This window comes from Lissotriton vulgaris, chromosome 6, assembly GCF_964263255.1.
Source record: "Lissotriton vulgaris chromosome 6, aLisVul1.2, whole genome shotgun sequence".
NCBI lineage: Eukaryota > Metazoa > Chordata > Amphibia > Caudata > Salamandridae > Lissotriton > Lissotriton vulgaris.
This window is the reverse complement of record NC_141694.1, coordinates 1,172,737,468-1,172,754,658: the sequence shown is the minus strand read 5'-3', so window position 1 is coordinate 1,172,754,658 and position 17,191 is coordinate 1,172,737,468. Positions and strand designations below refer to the sequence as shown.

Here is a 17,191-nt window from a genome sequence, read left to right as displayed (position 1 = left end):
CCCTAAACTATCCAACACTTACCCTACTGTTGCACCCCCTGGAGTTAGAATAGTAATTTTACCCCTTACACTATCCAACACTTACCCTACTGTTGCACTCCCTGGAGTTAGAATAGTAATTTTTACCCCATACTATCCAATATGTACCTTAAATGCAATGTAATGGTATGCGCTGTAATGGTATGCAATGTAAAGGTAGTATACGATGTAATGGAATGCGTTGTAAAGGTAGTTTTTTAATATGCGATGTAGTTTTATTTACAAATGTTGAACCCAGAAAGTATACCTCATGTGGCTGGTTTTTTAAAATGTACTATGAAGTATAGGAAATGTTTGGATATGTAAGACTGTTAAGAATAAAACCCTGTGTCTTCTGCTCCCCTTTGATCATCCAACAGCTGAATATTTATGGAACGAATAGCCGGTTTTTATAAATTGTAACTTGTCTTGTGTATTTTTATCTGAAAGTTTGGATTGCTAGTTTTAATGTCATGTGAACTTTTATGGTTTTGTAAAAAACAAAAAACAAATATAGTACTTTTGAACTTGAACTAGTTTTTTAATATGTGATGTAGTGTTATGCGATGTAATAGAATGTGTTGTAGTTAATATTGCGATGTAAAAACTGCATTGTAAGTGCATGCGTTGTAAATGTATGCGTTGTAACGTCATACATTCTATGGCATTCATGAGATGTTGGTGCCCACACCTGATAAAATGCTGCCCAAGGCATAATGGTGTTCATTTCTGCAAAGCTGTGGAAGTCATGGCATGATGGTGCCCTCCATCTTTTTTTGGCCTAATGCTGGTATTTTTGCCTTATTCTGGACTATGATAGAATCATGGTGTTTGCAGTGACATATTTTTTTCCCTAGCAGAATGATGTACATTTCTGGCATATTGTAGGCATCAACGGCATGACTGAGCCGCCCCTTGAAATAAAAGAGGTGGAAATACCCGACATATACCTTGAATTCTTTTCATGTCAGGATGGTACATATGCATTTAAGGCACACTGTGCAACACACTGATATTTCAGGATCAATATTATATGCAGTAAACACTACAAAGATAGTATATTTCAGGACATCATCACATTTTAACATGAAAATTCATGTTTTTTTATTTGTAAATTTGAGCTTATTTATTTAAAATGAAAGACTTATATTCCACTGCAAAGTGTTTATCTTTCCTGAAATTGGCAAGCTGATGTTTCAGGATGAAGTGATTGCCGTTCATGCCAACTTCAGGATATTTACTGCTGATGTTTCTACCTTGGTGCAAGAGGGCACTTTCTGCTTTGACTTCATAACTGGTGGAGGCATTCCATCAACTACAATTGTTAAAGATTTTATGACATTTGGATTACTGCTGTTTGAAATCTGAGTGTGTAAGATTGGGAGGAGTGGCTATGCTGTATGAGCCTTTGGGGTTTGTGTGTGTCTCTGTACACTCCATACGGCTTTATATTGTGAGTTTTGTGTAACTTTTAGATTTTTCACCATGCCCTTCCATTTAAATGTTCAGTCCTAAAGTATTGAACGCACAGAGTAAAACGAATAAAGAATAATATAGAAATGAAAAATTCATTTAAAAAACATATAGGGTATACCCACGTGTTTAAATGCTTCTAATCCACATAGGATTTTTGTGTGAAATTGTACTGGAAAAATGCACTTTTGTCATAATTTTGACAAGTATCTTGGGGAGGGTGAAACCCTAATAATCATGGTGACGGCAAAGCTTGCTTAGAACAAAATGAAAGTACTGGACTATTTAACGAGTGCCTCTTCGGAACCTAAGGTTTTGTTTAATCTATTTATGTATAAATTACGCTCTTAAAGGCACTATTTGACCACATACTTATAACATTTTCTTGAGGGCGGGGGTTTCATCCCCTTCCACTTGATCCAATTATAGCTCACTCACTTCATTCACTTTCTTTAGAATGTTTGTCCTGTGCATTTATGCCCCACTATTAAACTTCATCATACACCACTGTTCACGGCTGCCATATATCTCTCTGCCCACATTGACAGTTTAACAGCCACAACTGACCCTGTGCCCATTTGGGGAAAAATATACCCCCTGTCCCACCGCTCTAAAACCTGCCTCCATAACAAAACACATATTTACTACCCAAATTAGATTTTATTATTTACCAGTACCTCTGGAACCATGTGCAAACTCAATGGATTAAAGAAAGCACTATGAGGCCACACCAATAGAAGAATATACACTAAACAATTAATGATAGTATAATAAACGGGCAAGGCGGAGAAGTTTTAATTCTCTTTTTGCAACTTTTCTTATATTTTCACATTAAATTCTGACTAATGTGATGATCAATGATGTTCTTCCAAATTTAATTTGGTTTAAACCCAGTGTAGGCCAGTTATTTTCACAGTTCCCTCCTCCAGTATGTTCCTGTATTCCAAATCTCACTCCATAATGACTTCATTATGAGAATGATGTGCCAGAAGGACATGGTCCTCTGACAACCAGGTCCTAAAAGTAATCTCTTTTTAATACATTGCGTTGTTGATCTGAAAAGAGTGTAAACTTAATAGGGTAGCTTTTGATTTGTTTCACAAGTTATATACAAAGTTTTAAAGTCAATATAAAACTAAATGCCCCATTTGCCCTGTGTAGTAAGCATTATCAATTTATGCGTTTCACTTACGTCAATTGGCGGGATCTTCGTAAGAAAGAATGCGCTCGGAATCTCCACTTCAATCAAATCTTTGGTGCAGATTACAGTCTCGTTAATCTCTGTGTGAAGATTAAACATTGACGCAGTCAAATGAAGGATTTGATTCAGTTCTGTGAAACCATTTTTTTTTAAATACATATTTATTGAGTTGCAGAAATACAGTAACATCTTTACAGGGTGTCTAAGGTCTTGATTAACAGTTCACTAATAACAGAAATTTCCACAATTTGTGAAAATGTGAGAATCCCAAATAAAGTTCACAACCAGACATAATTTCTACTGGAAATTCCACTAGTGGTTACTGCTGTGTGCTTAGCACTACCTACACAAATCAGCAGGTTTATCCTTGGGACCCAACTCTAAATGAAGCCAAAGTTTATGTATTCCCGGTAGGATAAAATACAGAAGCTGCAATATGGAAATAACTCTCATTTAATGAAGAAATGCACTTATTTTTTCTTAAGGAATTACATATGTTTATATTTGTTTTAAAAATGTCAGCCCTATGTTCCCATAGGCAAAAGTCATAATAATAATAAGATTTATTGTCAAGATTTATTTATTGTCAAATAATAAAATGAGGTATGTTCTCACTAGATCCTATTAGAAGGAAAGATAGTTATGGCGTGTATGATAAGTACCAAAATGATGTTTTGCTTCTTACAATGGCCTCAGAATCTGTGAAACTGGAGACATGTGAACTGTTTGATCTCTGTGTTTGATCAGATTACCCTATTGCCCACATGCATCAAGCATTTTTGGAATCGCAAACGGTGCGATTCCTTAAAATCGGCCGTTTGCGATTCCAAAAATGCTTTTTGGGATGCATCATTGCTTTTTCTTTAAAATCGCTAATTTTGCGATTTTCTGAAATGCGATTGCATTTAAGGAATCGCAATTTTGCGATTCCTTAAATGCAATGCATCATTCTTTAAAAAATTGCGATCTTGAAGATTGCAAGTGCAATTTACCACGAGGTTGAACCTCGCGGTAAATTGCGAAAAATGTTTAAAATGGTCAAATTCACATTTTAAACAATGTCATGTTACAGACACACATGTCCTTAGGACATGTGTGTGTGAAACATCCATTTAAAAAAACATTTCAGGGGTGCAGGGGGGGGTCCATTGGACCCCCCCCTGCACCCATGGAATGCATCAACATTATGCGAATTGAAAATTGCGAATTCGCAATTTCCATTGATTCCTATGGGCCTTTTGGCCCATAGGAATCAATGGGAATAGCGAATTCGCAATTTTGAATTCGCATAATTTTTGCGATTCGGTAAAAATTGCGATTTTTACCGCATCGCAAAAATTATGCACTTTCTGTGATGCATCCCGTTTTGCGAAGCCATATTTGCGATTCGGTAAAAATCGCAAATTTGGAAACGCAAAACGGGAGTTTGATGCATGTGGGGGTATATTCCTGATTACTGAGTCGAGCGTTTTTGATTTTATACACCTAACTTAGTTGAAGGTTGTGCATTGCTGACTAACAAATTTATGTATACCACATGTGAGGCAAAATAGAGAAAGCTGTTCGTTTGAGTTCTCCCTGAAGCACAGATATATTTGCATCAATGGACAGACTTCCATTTCACAAAGGGGAAGGGGTCCCTTTGGGACCCATTCTCGTTTGCGAATGGGTTTCCATCAACTTGAATTTGGTGGTAACTACAAATGTTTTGCAACTGCAATCCCGGTCGCAAAACATTCATACATACCCGTGCTTTTCGGTATTAGGAAGGGACGCCCCAAACACTCCCCTTCCTAATATCGTATCGCAAAAGCACTTTGTGATTCAGTAACAAGTAACTGAGTCACATTTTGCCTTCTGTACATGTCAAAATGCATTTTACCGGTCGCATAATGCTTAGTACATCTGGCCCTAAGAGCCATTCTTTTAGTCACTCCCCTAAACTCCTTGCATTGCTTTTTCCGTTCCTAGTTTTGCCAACATTGCAAAATATATGTGCCCACTATATTCATTGTAAGCTGAGCAGTGAATCTGCTAGAACTAGTGCACATTGGAGAACACATCCAAAGAAATGAACCTAGAGTTTACAAACATTAACCTCCTCAAAAAATAAAAATGTTAAAAAATAAATCCTTGGGAGAAAGAGCCTTATCATAAAAGCAACTCTAGCTTTGGAAGACAATCTAAAAGGAATTAGCACAAGAACTGTAGAATAGGACAAGTAGAAGTCTATACTGTCTTATGTTAAATCCGGGCCAAAGCCTACTCTCCTGCAGAAGAGTGTAAGCATGTCTGCTGGAACTCCTACACTATGGTCTCCCTATGATATTTGATTTTATGAGATCCTACTTCACCACCTTTACGGCACAGCAGTAATGACAGACTCTCCTCTCGACCAGCTCACATTAATTACCATAAAACTGATCGCAGCAGCACACGATAAGCATCTTCCCATCTATCACCTTTCTGGTCTTTTCTGGAGTTTCTCAAGCTTCTTGCTTCTCACCAATTTCTTCAACAAGTATTACTACCTCTCCAGAATACTGTTAGGAACCGTAGTATCCTCTTTCACTCCTATACTAATGAGACATACGTGTACCTATGCATAATCAGTAAGAAAACCATCACCAGTCCTAGGAATCATCTTGTCTGCCACCTGTTCTTGGTTGGGTACAAGCTGCTTGAATTTGACCTGCTTCAACTCAGTATTATACCTCCTCAGTACATCTTAAGTGAGCCAATCACCTCCAGCACCAAGGTCAAACAACTGTACGTCATCATCAACCCAAAAATTTAGCCTGATGATTACATGATGTCATATGTTCACCAAGTGCAGATGTACGCCCCCATTCATCTCCCAGTAAATGGACTAGTCTCAGCTCCCTTCAATACCTGCCGTGATTACATCAACTTTGTCTGCCTGCCACACATAAAAAACTATAGTCAACACATTTTCCAAAATACAGCAGCCAGTCTGGTAACCTAAACGTGTCACAAGAGTCATCTCCTGGTTTCCCCCATGAATTCAGCCATTAAAATATTGTAAACAAAACTTCATCAACACAAATGAAACACTACAAGTTAGAATGGTCTCTGCATTGATAGTTAAATGATTAGTACAGTATTACAGATAACGTAGAACAGTGCGATTTTAAAATAAATTGCTAATAAAACTGGGATATATATATATCCACCAATTTCAGTTATTTTTCGACTCATCACAGCACCCAAAGGGGTTTGATTAAAAGTTCAGACTGCTAAGACCATAATGCCTTGGGACATAAGCCGGAGAAGGCGGGAGATTGAGGCCCAGATAGGCGGGACCCTTCTAATAAAGAGCAGGTGTTCTGAACTATGCTATGTTTGTCGTTTCTCTGAAAGGCTTTGGAAAAAGGAGTGTTCTCCGAAACGCGTCAGCCTGTGAAGTGAATTGCAATGTAAGCATGGAGAGCAGGGGCCGACTGCTGACCTCGCTGCATGAGATAACGTTATCTGTGAGGGCATTCTCATAAGGGGCAACCTTTGACTGGTGGATCCACCAGTAGGTACTATAGGTGCACGTGAGGATTTTGCAACATCTGAGAGCTATCCTACACAGCGACCCCACATACCCGGTGGCACGCCACTTCAAAAGGGTACACAAAAATGATGTAAATTGCTTGCAATATTTTGTGGTGGCATCAGTATCAAAACAACGTAGAGGAGGCAACAGAGAGCTTTTGCTTAGACAGTTAGAAACTAAACTAATATTAGAGTTTGATAGCAAAAGCCCCAATGGGCTGAACAATGCAGAAGATATGTACAACTTTCTTTAAGCATTGACAGCCAAGTCTCTCATACAGGAATACCATCATGAAGGAATCATATCTAGTTGCTTTTTTCATCATTGCATTAGTGGTACCTTTTGGTGGCACAATTTTAAGACACCAAAGAATAGTAATTCTAATAAGGTCTGGCTCTACCCTTGTCTAACTGAAGAGTGTTAAATTGGAATTTTTATTTATGGGTGTGGTAACACCTACTAACCATGATAAGGCGGTACTAATATTACCTCGTATGTTTGATCTAGCAAATCAATGCCTGATTTCAACTCACAATATGCACTTTGAAATTAGAATGTATGCCATGAATATGATCTCATGAATTATGAAAACTGTGTTTTTCCAAAACTTTTTTATCTATATCTAATGGTACATACTTCTGCACACTTTTGCACTTTATTTCCCAATCGGAATATATTGGCACATTTTTTGCACATTTATATTTTGACTTTGCTGCTTTTGCACTGTTTTGCACATTCCGAATAGCCCAACATACCATCTCCATTTATATTGGTCTAATGAATTACTCATGAATTAGTATTTAAAGTAAAATGAAAAATGTTTGCATCTAGGATTCAACCTGGTTTTCTCCATGTTATTTTCCATAGGAAACTTTAAACACGGTTACAGCCCGAACTGCAAATTTGCCAAAAAGTAGCATTTGGTCCAGAAAGCACGCTTTTTTTAAAAATGTTGTAAATCCGATCAGTAGTTTTTGAGATAATTAAAAGTTTACAGATATGGATATATGAGAATTGTGAGATCTGATTGGCTGAACCCTCCTGATCACGAGCTTGCGAACAAATCAAACTAGGAAGTGTTGGCAGCCATATTGTGACTTGGTAAAACCGAGTCACAGGAAAAAAGGTTAAAAAAAAAAGAAAAAAGAAAAGGGGGCAGGGTAGAAACTCCCTGACCCCCTAGGCCTGCTCAGGGAGTCCCACAATGTTCCCCAGGGCCCATAAACAGCATTTCTGTAAAAAAAGTATTTGGCAGGATTCGCGAATCCTGCCGAAAGTAAAATGAAGCGCGGTCTACCGCGCTTCGTTTTACTGAGCCCAAGGTGAGTCAGGCCCTGGGGGCAATATGCCAAATATATGCAGGGCATGCATGGGCTCCGCAGCCCCGGCAACCACCACCTCCCCGGGACTTTTAATAAAATGGGTGTGGGGGGTCCTGCCCCCCCATGCTGTCCCAGGGACCGCCACCTCCCCGGGGCATTCAGTTATTAAGGGGGGCCTTGCTGTCCTCCCTAAGCCCCGGGGACCGCCACCTCCCCGGGGCTTCAATTATTTTTATTAAGAGGTGGGGGGGGCTCCTGCTTCCCCACACTGCCCCGGGGCCACCTCCTCCAAGGGGCACACTTTATTAAAATACGGGGGTCCCAGCCCCAGGGACCACAACCTCCCAGAGGCTTTAAATAAATTGGAAGGGGGGCGCACGGCCCCCCTCCAGGAGCCCTAGATAGCCCTGGGGACCACCACCCCCCAACCCCCTCAGGGCCTGATCAAACAATGTCCCATGGTGCCCACCTCCGGGACATTGCAGTTTGCAATGACAGGGCGGGAGCACTGCTCTCGCCCTGTCATTGCAAATACTGCTTTGCTTCATGGAAGCAAGAGCAGGAAACCTGCTCTCGCTTCCCTGAAGTACTGCAGGATTGCTTTTCGACTTGGGGAGCTGCATGTCAACAACTCCCCTTGTCCAAAAGCAATGTCGGCTCCTGCAGGAGACTGGGATCTGACTGGCACCACAGGGGCATTGGGGTTCCCCCGCGGTCCCCAACATGAGCCAGGCCCCGGGGGATGGGGTCCTCTGGGCCAAAAGTGGCCAGGGGGGGCCACATGGCCCCCTGCTGTAATATTAATAAAAATTAAAAAAAAGAGGCAACTCCCCAGGGATGGAGTTCCTGGGGCCAATAATGGCCTCACGAGGGAGGCCGCACGGCACTCCTCCTTTAAATGTATATTTTCTTTTAAAGTGGCCAAAGTGGAGTCCCCGTGGCCAGAATCTGCCTCTGGAGGGGGGCCTTTACCATTTCTTTTTTTTTTTAAATAATAATTCTCAGGCCCTGAGGGATGGGGCCCCCGGGACCCAAAAAATACTAAGAGAAGGGGGGCCACACAGACCCCCTTCTAAAAATATAAAACAAAAAGAAAAGCGGGCAACTAAAGTGACTTAATCCCCCTACCAACAATGCGCCAGGAGGTGCATTTGCAGAGTGGTGGAAAAAGGGTGTGTGGCCTGTGTCCACCTGTCAGCAATCTCACTATCTGGGGCATACTGGAGGTATCAGGTAGGCTAGTTGGCCCCTAAGTGCCCCCAGCAGCGAAGGGAACTTTAATCTCTATTCAGGAGTGCGTCAAGGAGTGTGTTTGCAGAGTGGTGGGGAGAGGGCACGAGGCCTGATATGAGAACTTAGCCATCCTGCTGTGTGAAACTTACTGGAGGTAGTAGGAGGGGTAGTTGGCCCCCAAAGTTGACCTACGGGGCCAACTACCCCACCTGTTACCTCCAGTAAGTCCAACACAGTGGGATTGCTAAGAGGTCTTCGGAGGCAACACTCACCTATCTCCACCAAACTCTGGCACAGTACTGGTTTGGGGAGGCAGTCCACTTTACTCCTGAGCGACTTTAGCGGCCAAGTAGCCCTCCTGGTACCTCCTGTAAGTCCTACGCAGCAAAATTCCTGAGTGCTGGTTGGAGGCCCAGGCCCCTTTCTGCACCACTCTGCAAACGGGACTATTACGTTATAGTTAGAAATTTGTATTTTAAAAAAATTAGAAATTCACTGAAAAAAACATAGGTTTCAGGGACTTTATAGTTAGAAATTACCTTTTAAAAAACCTTAGAAATTCACTGAAAAAAACATAAGATTCAGGGACGTTATAGTTGAAAATTAGCATTTAAAAAACCTTGGAAATTCACACAAAAAAATAGAGGTTTCAGGGACATTATAGTTAGTTGGACATTTCACACGTACAAAACCAGAGAAATTCGGCTGTTATGGTTAGTTGAGCTAACTATAACTGTTGCCCCCGCAATGCACTGCTGATGACATCACATATTACATTACCAGTGACATGGTCAGTGACATCACTGATTACACCATTTATGACATCTCAAATGTATATATATATATATATATATATATATATATGTATATATATATATATATATAATGCATCTAATACAGCTCCAGATTTTCAGCCACCAGATTAAAAGAGCATTCTTTAGCTAGTTGCAGGTCCCTGTAAAGCTGGTTTAATAAATTTAACATGTGAAATCGTCAGTTTTGTGTTTAGTAGGGACACCTGACAATGAAATCAGATATGGTGGATCAATTGTGAACTTGGTGTCTGTTTAACAATTAATCAATGGATCCGGTACAGGGGACTCCTCAGAGTCTCACATGGCTGCTTACCTTCTGAAAGAGGAACATCCTTTCCCAAGCAGCTTCACTGGTGCACACCTATCCCACTTATGCTTCTCACCTGGACTGAAAGAAACCAGTATTCACCATGCTGCTTGCCCCTGGTTCTGGGTGGGTCAAGGTGCCTAGCCCCTACTCCCCCCTTAAATCCCCCCCCCCACACTCACCCATCAGATCTTGACTTTTCCTCAGCCCAGGCAAGTGTAGGAGGGATGTGGGTCCTAAAATTGGTCAACCCTTATATGTGTCTTCCCCAGGGTTTGTGGAGTTATAGTGCCACCAACCCCCAGATCCTTTATATGATAGTGGGAAAAAGAAACTGTGCATGTATGAAAGTCCTGCTCTCCATGCTCGGTCACTCACATGTGCAGTTTGGGTTTTTTGAAGTGCGGAAACATTAACTGATTTTTGGAGTGGAGAGGCACTCCAGAATAATACTGTTCTAAGCCAATAGCAGCTCTGGTGCCACAGTTTTGAGTGTGATTGACAGCACAAAGTATGTCATAAAGCCAATAGGCATGCACCTTGGGTGGGAGCCTAATGGCGTAGCTTGGCATGGCCCAGCAGCAGAAGGCAAAGCCAGAACGAAACGTGTCATAGGGTGAGTAAAAATAAAAGCGTAAGTGTGTGATAGTTGGCTCTGGCATAATAGTAATTCACGGCATCCAATAATGGTATTCTTATATTGTTAATGTTGGCATTCATGGCATATTGGGGCCCATCTTGTATAATGCTAAATTTGATATAACACAATTAATTATAGCAAATGGTAAGTAGCACTGCTGAATGACCTTGTTGAATCTGCCTAACTTTGCTTATAAGGCTTGATTTTAGTCAATTTCGAGTGTTTTTCCAACCTGGCACTTCCAAGGAGATTCTCAGTCATAAAATACAACGAGGAATCTCGTTTGATGGAATATGATTGGAAAATGAAAGCAAGTGAAGTGTATGAATGAAGAGCAGTGCTCTGAAGAATAAAAGGCTGTTTGAAGTTCCCATCTGTTTGTATCATCTATGGCTTTGTATTGAAAAATGTACCATTGTCCTTCATTTTCTTGAAGTTTATTTTTGCCCGAAGAAACCAGAACGCCCCCGGGTAGACTGTCATGATTAGTATTGCAATATTTCGTGAGTTGCCGCATCAGAACACTGGGCTATTTAGCAAATTTGTCAAAAACTGTGCTATGTCAAGCACAATTGGAAGAATCTACTGCACCCTTGCCAGTGGAAGTCAGCCACCAATCCCCTGTGCAATTCGAAGTGGGAATTTAACCTCACCACAACAGGAGCCACTGGGCCTGAAGGTCAACCCAGATATGGGAGAAGGGCAGCTATTGTAGCCACACATTGGAGTAGCTACGTGTGTGGGTATGAAACTACCTGCTGCCCCGATCTTGGAGAGATTTAGGCCCAGATTCTCAAAGGTTTAGCGCCAGGTTAGCATTACTTTTTTATTGTAATCCGACGCTAAACCTGTTTTTGTGATCAACAAACCAACGCAAATTGGTATTTGCGATGGTTTGTATAGAAAGGTAACGCAAAGCAGCCCGAAACACTACTTTGCATTACTTTACATCAAAGGGGCGTTACATGGATGGTACATGCGCGTTCACATGCAACCTCCCATGCTTTTTGATGCTAAACCCTATCCACTAACATTGGCAGACAGAATTTAGCACCAAACATTAACGCTACTGGAAAGCAGGCATTAAAAGGAGAAATTTAATTTCTCCTTGCTTTTCCGACTGGGCAGCACACATTCAAAGTAGAAAAAAGGTTTCTGACTTGTCTAGCCATAGTATTTCGTACTGGAGGGGTACCCTTACAGTAAAAACCAATGGCAGACTCAGGCACGCACCCTAGTACTATGGCACTAAGGTGTGTGCCTGGCTCACTGTCGTGTCTCCGCAGTGGGCGCCGGGCAGCACATCAAACTCTGGACACAGGTTGGTTGTACAATGCTTCATTTATTACATTCTCTTGGAGCTGGGTACATGCATGTCCGCTCTGCTTGCTGTCCCGGTCAGCCTGCCCTTCCTGTCCCTAACCGGATGTGGTGTCCGGTGACCTGGTCACCTCCCTCATGACCCACAGGGTCCTAGTGTCCTCCTGTCCTGTCGCCCTATCTGTCGGGTCACGACACGCACGGCAGCTGAAATCAACTTCGGCGCTAGGGAGATGGGAAGAGAGTGCCTTGGTATGACAGACGAATCTTAAAAATGAGAGACAAGGGTGTCCCCACGTGAAGACAGTCTGGGACTGTGTTACACACCTAGTGCTTGAGCTCTAGGGTGAATGATCCATTATCAGGGGAACAAATGTATAAAGCATGCCAATGATATGGCGGGAAAGGTAAAGTTACAGAGATTTGTACTTGATCCCTGTCCGTGTATGTTCAGAATAATTTCTACTATTCTATTTTCTTAAACCCGTGAAGGTGCCAGAAGATTATAGCCTCACTGTATCATCAATTCATACACACACATTGAGACGACAGTTTTTTAGTGATACCCACAATGAATCATAGAGGAAAAGAATATACAATATCAATATTTTTTAAAAAAAGGAAAATTTACCACACCACGAGTTACTCTGTTGCACATTTATTATACATACAAATTTTAAAATTTCATCATTACAAAATAAACAGTTAATTAAGGTACAATGTTAATACATTTGCATAAAAGACATTTTATTAAAAATAAAAACAAAGAATCTCAGGTCGACGCGGCGTTTCGGTTTCTTGTATTTCTACCTTCTTCAGGACAGATTCTACATCAAATTTAAAAAAAATTTAAAAAACAGAGTTACTCTAAATTGCATTGGTGTAGGTTATTCTATATTCACAGCTATAAATAGGTACAAATGTGGTAGCTAGAACTTCATTTTTTAGCCTCTTTAGTACAGAGGGCATCATCTTTGGCACAGCCCTATTCTGGCAATACTTTTCACACAATCAAGTTTAAATAATTTTTATAAAAACATTTTTTATACATATTTGTTTTGAAGCCTTTATTTTTAGAGAAACATATTGGCCATATCTTCTTTATCCATACACTTCGAACAAAACTAGTGATGTTTACCTTTCCCCTGGACAGTATGGTCCAATGCTTATAGAGCCCAAATGGAGAACTCCTATCAATACAACCGGGTAAATTCTAAATATCCTGCATACCTTAAAATAGGTGGAGCGACATCCCCACCAAACAGTGCTTTCTGCTCAGGACCTTGTTGCCATCTGGTTTTTGACTTATTTTCAGTTTCTGTTTGGTGTATTACCTCTGAATAAGATAAAATGTAGGGATAGCACATTGATAATTTATATAATTATGTCGCAATGGACGTTTCTTAAAGACTAGGTAGGAGGTAGAAATAAATCCAATCTCCAGAAACAGTGTATAAATAATATTGTATACCTTATAGCACACAAAGTGTGATTATAAGGTCCTGAGCACCATACTGTCCATGGGAAAGGTAAACATCACTATTTATAGCTGTGAATATAGAATAACCTACACCAATGCAATTTAGAGTAACTCTGTTTTTTAAAAAAATTTTAAATTTGATGTAGAATCTGTCCTGAAGAAGGTAGAAATACAAGAAACCGAAACGCCGCGTCGACCTGAGATTCTTTGTTTTTATTTTTAATAAAATGTCTTTTATGCAAATGTATTAACATTGTACCTTAATTAACTGTTTATTTTGTAATGATGAAATTTTAAAATTTGTATGTATAATAAATGTGCAACAGAGTAACTCGTGGTGTGGTAAATTTTCCTTTTTTTTAAAAATATTGATATTGTATATTCTTTTCCTCTATGATTCATTGTGGGTATCACTAAAAAACTGTCGTCTCAATGTGTGTGTATGAATTGATGATACAGTGAGGCTATAATCTTCTGGCACCTTCACGGGTTTAAGAAAATAGAATAGTAGAAATTATTCTGAACATACACGGACAGGGATCAAGTACAAATCTCTGTAACTTTACCTTTCCCGCCATATCATTGGCATGCTTTATAAATTTGTTCCCCTGATAATGGATCATTCACCCTAGAGCTCAAGCACTAGGTGTGTAACACAGTCCCAGACTGTCTTCACGTGGGGACACCCTTGTCTCTCATTTTTAAGATTCACTTTCCCCCCAGTCCCCTATTAGTCTGTGCGGGGTCCTCCTTTACTTTTTAAACATTGGTATGACAGACCACATGAGAGCTATTCATGGGGCTGGAATATTTTACCACAGGATCTGCAAATATAATACCACATACTGGCTTCAATGTACCCCAACATTTGACTGCTGAGATTCACCAAAAACTGAGTGGATTGACACCAGGTCAGCTATGACTCCAATATATGACAACGGAACCTCTGCAAAGTTCATGCTAAACAATGTCCACTTTTGTAACATAAAAACATGTGGTCTTTGTGCTCCGAGTTAACTCACAGTGAACTTAAGCTGCTACTGATAAGAGACGTCAAAGTCCTGGATGCTGATGTATGAAAATGCCAGGGCTAGCGGAAGTGACATCACACCCCATCTTGTCCCTGATGACATTACAAGTTTGATCACTTGCACCACCACTACCTTCCCAACAGTTGCTTATTTGCTGCTGAATGATCAGGGTGAGGGCAATGTTTAGAAACTGCAGGAAGTACAGAGTGCTCTTAGAGAAGTGCTTACTTTCATTTCCTAACTCTCCTTTCATGACACCCCTAATCAGGCGTAACAAGGGCGGTACCAGATGTATTATGGGCAATCAAGTAGTCACTGCTGTTGCCCCTGGCTAGCCCTGGTTAATGTCCATTCAGAGCGCCATGCTTTGTGTAGAAAAGTGTTCAAATTGTGTAGGGTTAGAATTGTTACTATTGAATTGAACCTCGTGGTATTGAAAGTCTTAGGTACCTGATTTACCATTTACTCACACAGCGCAGTGAAGGGGCTGCACATGCTGCGCTGCGTGAAAAGAAGAGAGGAAGGGCGCACCATATTTACAAAAATATGGCTTTCCCCCACACTTTTCCTAGCACTGGCGCTGAAATAAGCTGCCTAGCACCACGGAGACACCTTTGTGCCATAGTGCAAGGGTGGCTCAGTGAATCTAGCATAGGTTTTGCTGAACAAAATACTGTGCATAGACTGATTTTAACTCTTTTCCCTCTTTATAAGTGTGCAGTAAAGTGCAGCACACGTACATAGTCATAAAAGGAAGGAGAAAATTTCGACCTCCAAAATATCGACCTACAGGAATATCGAGTCAAAAATATTGAGGGCAAGAATATCGACATCCTATCTACAACATGGTAAGTACAAAAATATCGAAACAATAATATAGATGTTAAAAATATCGATGTTAAAAATATCGTTTTTTTTTTTTTAACTATAAATGTAAAATAAAGTAAATAACACTAATAAATAAATTCTACATAGTTAAAAGTATCTAATAATGTTTACAATTAATAAATAATACATATATAATAATACATTAATTAAATATATACAGTAAATATATAATATATATGTACTGAACAATAAGTTGTAATAATTATTTTACTAATTTATAAATTAATAAAGTATATTCTAAATTACAAATACATTTACAAACATAAAACAATAACATAAATAAAATGTAAAAAACATACAAAATTAAATATACTTTTAATATTTTTACAATTAATTATATAAAACGTTGGATAGCGTAAGGGTAAAAATTACTATTCCCACTCCAGAGAGTGCAACAGTAGGGAAAGCGTTGGATAGCGTAGGGGTAAAAATTACTATTCCCACTCCAGAGAATGCAACAGTAGGGAAAGCGTTGGATAGCGTAGGAGTAAAAATTACTATTCCCACTCCAGAGAGTGCATCAGTAGGGAAAGCGTTGGATAGCGTAGGAGTAAAAATTACTATTCCCACTCCAGAGAGTTCAACAGTAGGGAAAGCGTTGGATAGCATAGGGGTAAAAATTACTATTCCCACTCCAGAGAGTGCAACAGTAGGGAAAGCTTTGGATAGCGTAGGGGTAAAAATTACTATTCCCACTCCAGGGAGTGCAACAGTAGGGAAAGCGTTGGATAGCGTAGGAGTATAAATTACTATTCCCACTCCACAGAGTGCAACAGTAGGGAAAGCGTTGGATAGCGTAGGAGTACAAATTACTATTCCCACTCCAGAGAGTGCAACAGTAGGGAAAGCGTTGGATAGCGTAGGGATACAAATTACTATTCCCACTCCAGAGAGTGCAACAGTAGGGAAAGCGTTGGATAGCGTAGGAGTATAAATTACTATTCCCACTCCACAGAGTGCAACAGTAGGGAAAGCGTTGGATAGCGTAGGAGTAAAAATTACTATTCCCACTCCACAGAGTGCAACAGTAGGGAAAGCGTTGGATAGCGTAGGGGTAAAAATTACTATTCCCACTCCAGAGAATGCAACAGTAGGGAAAGCGTTGGATAGCGTAGGAGTAAAAATTACTATTCCCACTCCAGAGAGTGCATCAGTAGGGAAAGCGTTGGATAGCGTAGGGGTAACAATTACTATTCCCACTCCAGAGAGTACAACAGTAGGGAAAGTGTTGGATAGCGTAGGGGTAAAAATTACTATTCCCACTCTAGAGAGTGCAACAGTAGGGAAAGCTTTGGATAGCGTAGGGGTAACAATTACTATTCCCACTCCATAGAGTGCAACAGTAGGGAAAGTGTTGGATAGCGTAAGGGTAAAAATGACTATTCCCACTCCAGAGAGTGCAACAGTAGGGAAAGCTTTGGATAGCGTAGGAGTAACAATTACTATTCCAACTCCAGAGAGTACAACAGTAGGGAAAGTGTTGGATAGCGTAGGGGTTAAAATAACATACTTATAAATAATAACGTTTTTAATAAAAATAATATAAACAATTAAATATATATAAACCATATACAATACCTATACATAATAATAAAAAACATGATTAAGTAAATATATTTAACCTAAAAGAAATAATAAAAAATACCATTTTATAATATTTAATTATCAATTATTAATTAATTAACAATTATATTATTAACAAAACAATTATTTTAAAAACATTATTACTTAATTACATTTAAATTACTTCCCACCATATTCCCCTATAAACCCACTACCCACAACAGAACACATTTATCTATTTATGAATTAATTAAAATTATTTACCAATCAATTAAAATGTATTACAAATTAATTAAAATTATTTACCAATTATTTAAAATGTATTTATAATTCCTACT

General features: G+C 39.7%; 1 protein-coding gene across 1 annotated transcript in view; it reads right to left on the bottom strand.

Annotated features, from left to right (window-relative positions):
• LOC147708599 (alpha-tectorin-like) overlaps positions 1 to 17,191 on the bottom strand; it is a 230,198-nt gene that overhangs the window by 170,318 nt on the left and 42,689 nt on the right. Inside the window, exon 2 of the mRNA XM_086925366.1 lies at positions 2,684 to 2,772. Within this exon, the coding sequence (XP_086781492.1) occupies positions 2,684 to 2,772 (89 nt within the window). The remainder of the gene's footprint in view (positions 1 to 2,683; positions 2,773 to 17,191) is intronic.